Source organism: Rhinopithecus bieti, unplaced genomic scaffold (assembly GCF_001698545.2).
Source record: "Rhinopithecus bieti isolate Rb0 unplaced genomic scaffold, ASM169854v2 scaffold_8676, whole genome shotgun sequence".
Taxonomy (NCBI): domain Eukaryota; kingdom Metazoa; phylum Chordata; class Mammalia; order Primates; family Cercopithecidae; genus Rhinopithecus; species Rhinopithecus bieti.
The window spans coordinates 11,837-24,974 of record NW_016805763.1 but is presented as its reverse complement, the minus strand read 5'-3'; the positions used below and the strand labels follow the sequence as shown (position 1 = coordinate 24,974).

Here is a 13,138-nt window from a genome sequence, read left to right as displayed (position 1 = left end):
CTCCTGAGAGGCTATCGTATCTCTAACGCGAACGGCAGTGAAAACCCACCGAGTGTGGTCTCGTATCGTGAAAAATACAAAAAACTAGGTTACTCCGGGCTCTGTGTACAGATAGCAGGGAAGTGGGATGGTTGCGGGGGCGCCTGTTGTAGTCCCAAGCTACTCGGAGGGCTCGAGGCAGCTGAGAGACAATGGCGATAGTTAGCAATGGGAGAACCCGGGAGGCAGATTCTGCAGTGAGCCGAAATCCGCCACTGCACTCCAGCCTGGTGACAGAGCGAGGGACTCCGTCTCCAAAAAAAAAATAAAAAGTAAAAAAATAAATAAAATTAAAAAAAAGATTTTCTCTTTACCATTTATTTTAAGCAGTTTGATTAGGTTGTACCTTGCTATAGTTTTCTCTTTTCTTTTCTTTTCTGTCCTGTTCTGTTCGAGACAGACTCTTTCTCTGTCACCCAGGCTGGAGTACAGTGGCATGATTTCTGCTCACTGCAACCTCCACCTCCGAGGTTCAGGTGATTCTCATGCCTCAGCCTCCAGAGTAGCTGGGATTACAGACATGCGCCACTGCACCCGGCTAATTTTTGTATTTTTAGTAGAGATGGGGTTTCACCATGTTGGCCAGGCTGGTCTCAAACTCCTGACCTCAGGTGATCCTCCTGCCTTAGCCTTCCCGATTACAGGTGTGAGCCACCATGCCTGGCCTTCTTTGTTTCTTTTGCTTAGATTTCATTGAGCTTTTTGGATCTGTAGATTTATAGTTTTCTTGAAGCTTGGAATATTTTCTGTCCTCCCTCAAATATTTTTTTCTGTCCTCCTTCAGTGATTCCAATTACACATTTATTAGGCTGTGTGAAGTTTTTCCACAATTCATTAATACTGTTTACTTTTTTAAAACTTTATTTTGAGATAATTGTAGATTCACATGCAGTTAGAAATAATCCAGAGAGGTCTTATACCCATTCCCCAATTCCCCCCATGGTAACATCTTGTATAACTATAGTTCAGTATCATAACCACTTTCATTTTTTGTCTCTTGTCTATTTCATTTTTGATAGTTTTTATTGCTATTTCATGAAGTTTATTAATCTTCTACAGTGTCTAAACTGCTATATTTTCATCTCAGACATTGTAGTTTTATTTCTAGAAGTTTGATCTGCATCTTTTTTTTGAGACTTTCTTGCTCTGTTGCTTAGGATGGAGTGCAGTGGCACAATCACAGCTCACTACCTCCTGGGCTCAAGAGATCCTCCCACCTCAGCCTCCTGAATGGTGGAACTGCAGGTGCATGCCACCATGCCTGGCTAATTAAAAAAAGTTATTTTTAGAGAGATGAGGACTCACAATGTTGCCCAGGCTGGCCTTAAACACCTGGGCTCAAGCAATCCTCTTGCCTTGGCCTCCTAAAGTACTGGGATTACAGGCATGAGCCACTGTACCCAGCCAAGATTTGCATGTTTTTAAAAGAGCTTCCTTGCCTCTACTTATTATGTGCAATCTTTTCTCTAGCTTCTTGAACATATTGAATATAATTATAATAACTTTTAATGCTTTTGTCTACTAATTTTGTCAGTATCATTTCTGGGTTTCTTTTAGTTGATTTTTTTTTTTTTATCATGGTTCATATTTTTCTGCCTTGCAAGCCTGGTAGTTTTTAAGTAGATGGTAGATATTATGAATTTTACTTCATTGGGTGCTAGATATTTTTTATTCTCATAAATGTGCTTGATTCTTGTTCTTGGATCCAGTTACTTAGAAATTGCTTGATCTTTTGGGTCTAGCTTTATTATTAGGCTTTATTAAAATGCATGTTTTGTTTTAAAAGAGAAAAGCCAGGTGTTATAAACAGTGCAACACTTTTGTAACAGCAAAATCTGTAACCATTCTAAATATGTATCAGTGACTCTGATTATACTTTAGTAAGTCTGAACAGTGGAATGCTCTTAAAATGGACCCTTATGATTTATTTACTGGTCCTACCACCCTTCCAATTTCAGAGTTGCTTCAGAAATATACTGCCTGACATCTAACTTTTGTTTAAAAAAGATTACGAGGTTCTCCATGCATTGTTGTATTTGTAGTTCTTTCTTTTACTGAGCTGAAATGTAATAAGGGGAGAACAGTAGACAATGAGGGTAGTGAGGTAATGGGAGACAAGATGTTAAGTGTAAGGCTTTAACTTTCTCTCTTAGTGAGGAGGGAAGCTACTGGAAGGTTATGAGCAGAAGTGTACCTTGATCTTACATTTTAGAGCAGGGGTCAGTGAAGTTTTTCTGAAAAGAGCCCATATGGTAAATATTGTAGGCTTTATGGGTCACACTGTCTCTGTTGCAACTTGATTTACAAAGAGATGTCTGGCAGGATTTGGCTCCCAGGCTGTGGTTTGTCATCCCCTGTTTTAGGACTGTATGGGCTGCTATATTGAGAATAGATTCTAGGGGGCAAAAGTGGAGGTAAGGAGTCCAGATGAGGAGCTGTAACAGTAACCTACATCAGAGATCATGGTATACACCCAGCAGATAGAAAGTGAATACACAGAGCAAAGAGGTTCTAGGACTGAGTCTTGGAACAACCTAACATTCAGAAGTCAGAAAGAGGAAGCAAAATTGTCTGATAAGGAGTGGCCAGTGATATATGAGGAAAACCAAGAGAGAATGGTATTCCAGAGCAGAAAGATGTCAAGAAGCAGAGTACAATAGCAGAATAACCAATAACCTGATAAAACATGGGCAAAAGACCTGAACAGACATTTCTCCAAGGAAGGCATAGAAATGGCCACCAGAGGTATATGAAAAGATGCTTAGCATCACCGGTGGTCAGGGAAATGCAAATTAAAACCACAATGAGATATCACCTGACACCTGTTAGAATGGCTGTTATCAAAAAGAAAGATAATTGTTGATGAGGGTGTGGAGAAAAAGGAACCCTAGTACACTGTTGGCGGGAATGTAGATTGGTACAACCATTATGGAAAACAGTGTGGAGGTTCCTAAAGAAATTAAAATTAGAACTACCATGCAACCCAGCAATTCCTCTTCTGAGTATATACCCCAAGGAAATGAAATCACCACCTCATAAAGATATCTGCCCTCTCATGTTCAGTGCAGCATTGGTTTACCATAGCCAAGATATGGAAACATCCTAAGTGTCCATCAATGGACGAATGGATAGAGAAAATGTGTATACAATGGGATACTATTTAGCCTTAAAAAAGGAGATTGTGCTGTTTGCCATAGCATAGATTTGGGAGGACATTATGCTAAGTGAAATAAGACACAGAAAGACAAAATAGAGCATGATCTCATATGTGTGGGGGAAAAGTCATATATACAGTGCTATAATGTAACAAATATAAAGAAATAAAACTGCTTACCAGGGATAGGATGGGAGGAAATGGGAAGATGTAGGTCAAAGAATACAAAGTAGCAAATATGTAAGAGGAGCAAGTCTAGAGATCCAATGTACAGCATGAGGACTGCAGCTAATGTAATTGTATTGCCTTAGGGATTTCCGTGAAATAAGTGGATTTTAGCTGCTCTTACCACAAAAAAGTAACTGTGAGATGATAGATATATTAATCTGCCTCATTATAGTAACCACTTTACTTGTCTATATGTATCCCATAACATCATGTTGTAAACCTCAAATATACACAATAAAATTTTTTTAAGAAGGGGAGAGTAATCGACTGTGTCAAAAGCTGCTGTAGGTCAGATGAGATTAAAGCTCAGAAGTGAACACTAGCATTTGGTGAGGTCAAGATCAGTGGTAACCTTGATAGGAATGGTTTCATTGAAGTCATGGGACAAAAGCCTGAATGGAGTAGGTGTGAGAGAATATGGACACAGGACGAAAGAGATGGCCTCAAAGTAGTTTTGTTGTAAAGGAGAGCAGAGAAAAGGGAAGGTGGCTGGATAATTGGAGTCTAGGGAGGATTTTTTCAACAATGGTTAATGATTACAGCTGATACGTGTTCAGCAATGAACACAACAAATCTCTGCCTTCATGAAGCTTACATTTTAGTATCGGGTGGGGGCAGGAAGGTAGACAATAATAAAGAAACGCATAATTATATTAAACTGGCTATGAGATGTTGCCACTCAGATATCATATGGACATTTTGCATTCAGCATATTCAAAATGACATTATCTCCTTCCCTCCCTTCCCCCACCTTTTCCTCTGTTTCTCTTCCTTGTTTTTATATTGTAAAAAATGCCACATTCAGGACAGAATCTTGTGACTTATCCCTTGCAACTGTCCTGTCCTCAAACTCAGGCGTGTTTTATTTTTTTCTTCACAAACAGTTCTCAGGTCTCCTCCCTCCTTGCAATCTCTACCTTGGCCCATGGCATTCACTTCTCTTCTGGATTGCTACTTTACCCTCTTAGCTAGAGTCTCTGACTTCATCCTCCCCGTTTAATCACTTCTCCACAATGTAGCCAGAGTCGTCTTTTAAAAATATAACCTGAGAATTTTAAGGGACTTACTCAAGACCACAACATTCGTAGAGCCAAGATTTGATTTCATTATGGCATGCTCCTCTTGGAGCTGGGCTTTATGTAGGGGATAGGAAGGAGCTAGATCATCTTAAGCTACGTAAGATATGAACATTGCCAGAAATGCATTGTTTGTGCATAACTGACAGCTCATCAATTTGTCTGATGTTGATTTGTTTTTGTAGGTGCACGGGTTTCATATTCCAGAAGGTTGGAAAGTTGGCTGCAACAGCTGTGGGAGGTGGATTTTTTCTCCTTCAGGTCTGTATGTGAAATGTTCTCAGATGTTTGGAAATTCCACCTGCCCATTAAGGAATGTGGTGTGGGGAGTTGTAATACAGTCCTGGCTGTGTACTATTTTAAATGCTAGTGACCATTTGAGTCAAATTTTATCCATTGTACTAGTAAATGTTATTTACCAGTCACATTTTATTTCCTCATGTGGGGACAGAAGTGCAAATTCCTTATCATAGCTCCCTTTTAAAAGAGTTTTTAAGACCAGCTCAAATATTAAGCAGATGTGATTTCAAAAATATAAGTGTGCTATGATGATTTAGTCTCATATGCTAATATAGCTAGCTTTTACAGAGGGGACGTGGAGCATGTGATGAGAAATGGGAGCTAAGTGACAGTACAGTCAGATGTTGTCTGCTGTCTCCTTGACCCATAGTTTCAGAACCAGTGGTTGCCAGTTCTTTTGAGACTGCTTAGGAGAGACTAACAAGCAAGACTTGAAAAGAAAAGGGAGCAGTTTCTCCAAAACAAAAGAAAACTGACATTTGATTGTATTAGGCATACATTTCTTAGCTCTGCGGCATTGATATTCAAACTTGGCTCTGCATTGGAATCACCTAGGAGTTTTTAAAAGAGCCAACCTTTGCCACCCCTGACCCATGCCAGAGTCTCTGAATTCACAGCCCTTTGTCTCTTCCCACAGTTGGCAACCCTCACTTTTGCAAGGTAAGTTCTACATTAGCACCATGATTGGAGTGAGTTTTGCAGATAGGTCAGGTGAAAATCAAATGTATCGAAGAGGGAAGCTGGTAACTGGTTGTATCTGGGTTGAGTGTGGTATTGCTGCATGACAAATTCCCCCAAACCTAATGGCTTCAAATAATGATCACTTTATTCTCTCTCATGGTTACGGGAGTTTGGGGAGGGTTAAGGTAGGTGCTTGTGGATCAGAGTCTCATGTGGTTACAGGCCAGATAATCAGAGGACTGGGGTAGGTCTGGACTTGTGGGGCCTCTTTGTCTCTCTGTCTCTGTTTGTCTTCCCTCCTCCTCTCCTTATTTCCCCCATGTCCATAGTCTCAGTGCTCTTCCATGTGGTCCCTGTGCCGGCATAGGCTTCCTCACACCACCTTGACCTCAGGACTCCTAAGCACAGTGTTCCAGAAACATGGTGCAAATTGCATCTCCTTTGTTGCCCAAGCCTCAAAAGTCATGTAGCCTCACTTTTGTTGGCTGCTTCTCTGTAGGCTTGTTAGGTGCTGGCTTTGTTGCTGGACAGGTCAGACTCCCTGCAAGGTGGGGCCTCTCCTCACATCTCTCTCTCCTTCCCCTTTACCCTTCAGGTGGAAGTCTAGTAACATCTCTATCCCTGTGGTTTCCCTTATATGCGGCCCCAAACTTCATAAACATCTTAATGCTGCTTTGAAATGTCTTAATTTGAGTGTGTCCTCTCTTTCTTTTTGGGGCCCTGACAGAAATAATTGGTATTGAAAGTGTCTCCGGAAAGGCACCTCAAAATGAGATTTTGGTGTTGGATAATTCCAATATTCAAGGGGTACAGGTACACTGCTTTGCTGCAGAGGTGAAACGTGGAGAATCTGTGGCAGGCACTCATGTTATCTGTCACCAGAGGAGTGAGAGCAGGAGGCAAGCATAATGTTGAGAGATCAGTTATATCACAAGTTATAGTTTGACATAGGGATACAGTTTCCTTTTTTCCATACTGATAATTGAGCAGAATTTAGTGAATAATTCTTCCCATTCCCAACATTTGCAGCATTGTCTCTTTCATATATCAAAATCCATGTATGTGTGGCTGTGACTCTGGTTTCTGTGTTCTGTTCCACTAGTCAACTTTCTATCTTTATGACAGTACTAAAGCTTAATATTTGGTAATGCAAATTCCTCCACCTTATTCTTCAGGAGTGTTGCAGCTACTTTGGTGTTCCTGCTTGTTCATCTAAATTTTAGATCAGACTTGTCAGTTATTTTCAAAAATCCTGTTGAAATTTTTATCGGAATTGCATTGGAACCATGTAGATATCTCTTATGATATTGAGTATTCTATCTGTGAACATGGGTTTTCTCTCCAATTATTTAGGTTTTCTTTAAAGCCTTTGAATAGACTTTTATTATTTTTCCATATAGATCTTGTACATCTGTGATTCAGTTTTATTACTGGATACCTTATAACTTTAGTTGCTCTTGTGGATGATACGATTTTTAAAACTACACGTTCTGATTCATGGTAGTGTGTTGAAATACAGTTGATATTTTATGTTGTTCTTTCAGCCAGCCACCTTGTTAAAAAAGTCTCTTATTTCTGACTTGTCTGGGATTCTTTTGGGTTTTGTCTCTAAAATCTTTTATGCCATCTGTGAACAGTGAAATTTTCCTTCACGTCTTTATGAATGTAGTTGCTTTTTCTTACCAAGCTGTAGATCATTTCCAGCACTTTTTGCAGCTTTCAGAGCCCAGCAACAACGCTTGCCAGTTGTCAGTTTATTCGGCTCCCTCTACTTGTTGTGCTGCAATAGAAGTAGGATGTTGAGCTTTGTCAGTAGAGGGCGCTGGAGGGACCTTGCAGCGGGAGAGGCTGCTTTTCCCAGTTCTGGTGTTGCTTTGCCCCTGCAGTGCAGTCCCCCAGTAATGCCAAGGAGAGCAGGAAGTCACTTTGCAATCCTGGTCTGGGCCACCCAGGGGACTTCACCACCACCATTACTACTTTTGCACCCTTGTAAAAAATCAGTTTGTTGTAGTTGTCCAAGTCTGCTTCTGTACTTTTTATTCTGTTCGTTGGTCTGTGTCTCTCTTCTTCAGTATCCATGCTGTCTTAAATGCTCTAGCATTATAGTAAATCTTAAACCAGGTAGTGTGAGTCCCCCAACTCTGTGCTTTTTCAGAATCATTTTGGTGATTCCAGTTCCTTTGCCTTTCCATATAAATTTTAGAACCAGCTTATTTATGTATCTATAAGAAATCCTGCTGGGATCTATAGACAATTTGGAGAGAATTGGGCATCTCATTTCTGTGTTGAGCATTCCATTCCATGTACATGTCATCTCTCCATTTATTTAGGTTGTCTTTGAGTTCTTTCTTCAGCGTTTTGTAGTTCTCAGTATACAGATCCTGTATGTTTTATTTGATTTGTACCCAATATTTAATTATTTTTTGCACATATTGTTGTAAATCATTTAAACATTTTTCATTTCCAGTTCAAATTGCTAGCATATAGAAATTCAGTTGGTTTTGTGTGAATTTGTATCCTGTGACCCTGCTAAACTCACTTTTTTAGTCTAGGAGTTTTTGGTTTTTTGTTGAAGTCTATGAAATTTTCTATGTAGACAAAGATGTCTATGATTGGAGACAGTTTGACCTCTTCCTTGTGAATCAGGATGCCTCCTAATTCTTTTTCTTGCCATGTTGTGCTGACTCTGAGTTCACTGCAGGGTTTTTTTTTTTTTGTAAATGTTCTTTATCAAATTGAGGAAGTTCCCCTCTATTCCTCTTTCTCTGAGAGTTTTATCATGAATTTGCGTTGAATTTCGTCAGATGTTTCTTGAGTCCTGCCTTGAGGTTAAGCCAGGCGATACTGCAGGAAAAGCAGGAAACACGCCACCAGTTTGGTGGTGCTTTGGTTTTCTGGTCTTTTCCAATCTGCATGTTGCTGTTTTTATGTAAGAGCCTTCAAATAGCTAGTCCATGTATTCTCTCAGTTTAATAGCAGGATTTTGTGGGATAAACAGAGTAAATGAACCAGAGCCTTCTTTTAGATACAAACGTTGATACTCAACTATGTGGTTGCTATAAGTAATTTGTTCTTTTTAGTACTAAGTAATATTCTATTGTGTAAACATGATACAATTTGTTTATCCATTCATGTGTTGATAGACTTTTGTGAATTTCTAATTATAAACTCATAAGTAGAGCTACTATGGCTTGATTAGTTGTGAGGCTGAACTTTTTCCTTTTCGTGGACACTTTCCTCTGTGAATTGCCCTTACCCATTTTTAAAGTGAATTTTCTTTCTTACTGATCTCTATAAGAAGTTCACTTTTTTTGAGTCTTAATGTTTTCTTTATGATACACATCACAAGTATTTTCTCTAGTCTGTTTGGGTGACTGGTGGTGCCATTAGCTAAAATAGGGACTAGAGGAAGAGCAACAATGCAGGAGGAGACTCTAGCAAAGTGACGACTTTTAGTTTCAGATATTTTGAGATATCCAGGTAGATATGACTTGCCAAAAATTTGGTAGAGAGAAGTGATATTGATAGGGCATTGATTGGTCGGCTATAGTCATTCTGTTCATTCCTTGGATGATATTAATCCATCATCAAAAAACTACATGCTTGAATCAGATTTACACTGAGTTTTAGTGTTTCTGCCTGCTGTTTTTTATCAAGGGAAATAGGTATATGCTGTAGGTGTCTTTGGATGTGCTTCTCTTAATACCCCTTTATATGAAGTTGCTCATGAGAAATCTCTGTGGGGCCGGATGCTATATTTCTTCCTGTTAAGCAGCAGTAATTACTGCCTGAATGCTTTACTCTGTTCACATTGTCAGGAAACTGACACTCATGGGCACATTGTCAGGGTCATTCTCTGGAAACATTTGTATTGGCTGTAAGGTCCATCTCTTCACCCTACATCTTGATCCCCCACCTTGATTTTCATCTTACATAACTCTTTGTAAAAGAGTTGTAAGAGTATAAATAAAAGAATTGCCAGTAGTTATTTCTAGTACCAGGCATATGGCTTCACATATTGGGGGGATGCTAAGTAGATGTCATCATGATACAAAGAATCAAATGGCAGATGTCTCCAAAAATGGAAAGTCAGAGGGTTTCGAGAGTCTACTTCAGGATTTATCCTGACGAAAAGAAATAACAAATCTGTTTCTCATTTCTTGTTGTCATTATTGTTGATACTGTAGCTTGCAAACCATACTGGGTACATCAAAGTTGACTGGCAACGAGTGGAGAAGGACATGAAGAAAGCCAAAGAGCAGCTGAAGATCCGTAAGAGCAATCAGATACCTACTGAGGTCAGGAGCAAAGCTGAGGAGGTGAGACTCGCATTGTTCATGTGTAGTGTGTGAACAGTGCAGACAATTTTGTGTGTACAAATACAAGGCTTAACTCTATTGCACCATATCTCAGTGATGGACAGGGCTTAAGCATTACAAAGAACTTAGAATAATGAGACAAAACTAACTTGGAATATCATCACTTCAGAGCATTTTTAAAAGCTGGATAATTAAAGTGTTTGGTGACCTTTGTGCACATTTGTGGAGTTATTATCGCTTTAACCAGTTCTTGTAGGAATGTAGGGCAGCATAGTAGGTAGGAAGGATATATGGCCAGTATGATTATTTTGAGTCCCATTTTGTCCCCATACACACGTATCTCTGAAACATACTCCGCTTGTTCTGCATATAACTAGTAGAAATGTCACAAGTATTCACCTCCACTGTATATCATGAAAATAGCCATAGATGATATGTTAAATAAGTGGATGTGGCTGTGTTACAATAAAACTTTATCTAAAAAGAGGTTCATATTGGATTTGGCCCATGGGCTGTAGTTTGCTAACCCCTGATCTTGTTCATTAAAGCCAAGTTAGATTATAACCTGGCACTGTAGGGACAGGAGAAGTTCTTACTTTTTAAAAGGATATTTTTTGCTGCTTCGTTATTACCTTTAGAAATATGTCAGATGTTCCAAATAAATAAGTACACTGAACTGGGGAGAAATAAGCAAGGATCAGGGTGTCAAGAAGATAGCTGGTACTTTCTATAGCCTGGAGTGATGAGAGATTCTCCCATTATCTCACTCTAGCCTCACAGGAAAAACAGACAGATTGAGTGCAGGGGAGAAGAAATACCCTGTGTGTGCCTCAGGCTTTTCATGTTGTGAGTGGCTCTTCATCCTGGTGATTGGCAAGTGGCTGGTCAAAGCTGGTGCCTTTACCCAGAGTGGGAGGGTGGCAGAGGTGGGTATCAACAGGAGCCCAGAGCCCAGATGGTTCCTCTTTCCTTTCTTCCGTCTCTCCTCAGAGTTATGAAAGTTATACTTTATTTCATGAAAACTTTATTATTCAAATGTTTATAAAAATAATACATGGCTGGGCACAGTGACTCACCACAGTGAGTAAAAAAAATTTTTTAAGAGAGGTCTCACTCTGTCACCCAGGCTGGAGTGCAGTGGCACAGTCATGGCTCACTGTAGCCTCAACCAAGCGATCCCCTGACCTCAGCCTTCTGAGTAGCTGGGTCTATAGGTGTGTACCACCACACCCGGTGAAGTTTTAAATTTTTCGGAGAGACAGGGTCTCCCTGTGTTGTCCTGGCTGGTCTCAAACTTCTGGGCTCAAGCAGTATTCCCACCTCGGCCTCCCAAAGTGCTGGCATTACAGGTGTGAGCCACAGCGCCGTGCTGAAAACTTCTAAAATAATACTGGAAGTGTATATAATAAAAAGTATAAAGTTAATATTTGATTAGAACCAACTGTTGACTCACAGAGGGAGTTTGTTATAAAGTAACCAGATGATTTGGAATTGCACAAATTTGTGTGTTCCTGTTCCTCGCCTGGCACTGTCACAGGCCCAGGGGATGTAGTGGCTGGTTTTCTTACTCATAGAGCTGGTGGTCTGATTTGAGAAATAGGATGAAGATTTAGTTCAGTATTTAGCAACAAGATGACTTCAGTGAGAACAGCTTAGTGGGGTGGTGCAGTTGAAAGCCAAATTAGCAAGTTGAAGAAAGAGTAGTAAAAATAATAAACTAAACCAATTTTTTCAGGAAGTTGTATGATTTTTTTTTTCTTTACCCCAATGGCAGATGACAAAAGTGCTTCATTTAAATGTAGAGAAATGTAGATGCCCAGGAGAGTTGGGGGAGGAGTGGAAATGAGGCAGGAAGACATAGGCATAGTTGGAGTAAGGGCTTACTGGAGGTTTAGGAGACAGTGGTCCTAGGAAGATGGGGTGGTAGTGTGAAAAATGTTAGGGGAATGTCAGGGTGTGAATAGCTTAGGTGGTTTGGAGATGAAGTCACTGTATTTGAGTTCAAGAAATGATCAGGCCAGGATGTTGGATGTCTTGTTCATATGAACACTTTCTAAGGTGGTGATCATACTTAGGAGAAAGAGGAAGTCTGAGCCAGTTACCAAAATTGTCTCTGAATTTGGAAGGGTGGGGAGTGGTCAGGAGATTGGTAGAGGACAGACTAAGGAGCCATAAAGAGTGTCTGAATGTATGCACTGAGTCTCAGATGACTGGGAGCTTTTCCAGAAGGGTAGAGGGGAGGTGGGAAGCTTTGGGAACTTAAGGAAATAAGAACCTCACCTGTTAATCATCTTAGATGTGGTGAAGTGTGAGAATGAGAATTTATAGCATCTACCTGGGAGCAGGTTTCAGAGGGGAATGCATGGAGAGATTTAGGGGAGAGACTTCAGGAAATGAGAAGCCTCTATTGGAGGGTAGATGCCAAAGAGGATGGAAGGAGCAAAATTGGAAACAGAATTGCCTCTGTAACCAGTTTATTTAGTGCAGTTTTACTCTTTCCCCATAACTGTCCCCTGAACTCTCCTTCTTTGTCCTTGATTCAAAGAGCCATTGTCTCCACCTCCTGATGTGCATCCTCCTTCCTATCAGGCTCCCTCTAGTCTTATTCTCCCCATGCCAGCCAGTAGTCATTTTCATATATAGGTCTATTTAATTATTATTAAATAGACTATTAATGTAAGTCCATTGCCCTTTGGGTAAAGTACAAACTACGTAACCGGTGAGGGGATTGACATTGTTAAGATTGGCATAGGTATAATAGAGATGATTCTTAATATTATTAACATCCTTAGCAAAACAACCCATTGTACTATCTTCTGTTTTCAGGTGGTGTCATTTGTGAAGAAGAATGTTCTAGTGACTGGGGGATTTTTCGGAGGCTTTCTGCTTGGCATGGCATCCTAAGGAAGATGACCTCATGTTCATTGTTCCTGTTTTTTTCCAGCCAGCAGCCTCTACACTCCATCACAGGACATCGAGTCCCTCCTCCTCTTCTCCTATGCCTTCCTCCCTGCCATGGCAGATCCGAGTGGCTTCTATAAGCGTCTGCTGGTACAAGTTAATGTGGCATCATGAGCCTGATGGTGGCAGAAGAGACAATAGTCCTTAGCTCTCCTCCCAGTACACCCCCTACTTGGTCAGTCTGTAGGTCAACAAGAAAGTTCCTTTACCCCCATGCAAGACACTTATGAGAACACGTTGCAAGATGACTGACTGTGGAGGATGAGTGGATCCTGAAAGGTTGTCCCGAACTGTTGATTTGGAAAAGAAATAAGCACATAGATAACCTTATTGTGTGCTGCATGGAAAGGAACTGAATACATTTGCCTTTAAGCATGAAA

General features: G+C 40.3%; 1 protein-coding gene across 1 annotated transcript in view; it reads left to right on the top strand.

The window, feature by feature from the left end:
• LOC108530675 (FUN14 domain-containing protein 2) overlaps window positions 1–13,138 on the top strand; it is a 28,425-nt gene extending 15,287 nt beyond the window's left edge. Inside the window, exons 3-5 of the mRNA XM_017873695.1 lie at window positions 4,683–4,758; window positions 9,666–9,797; window positions 12,624–13,138. Coding sequence (XP_017729184.1) covers window positions 4,683–4,758; window positions 9,666–9,797; window positions 12,624–12,701 — 286 coding nt within the window. The 3' untranslated portion in view covers window positions 12,702–13,138. The remainder of the gene's footprint in view (window positions 1–4,682; window positions 4,759–9,665; window positions 9,798–12,623) is intronic.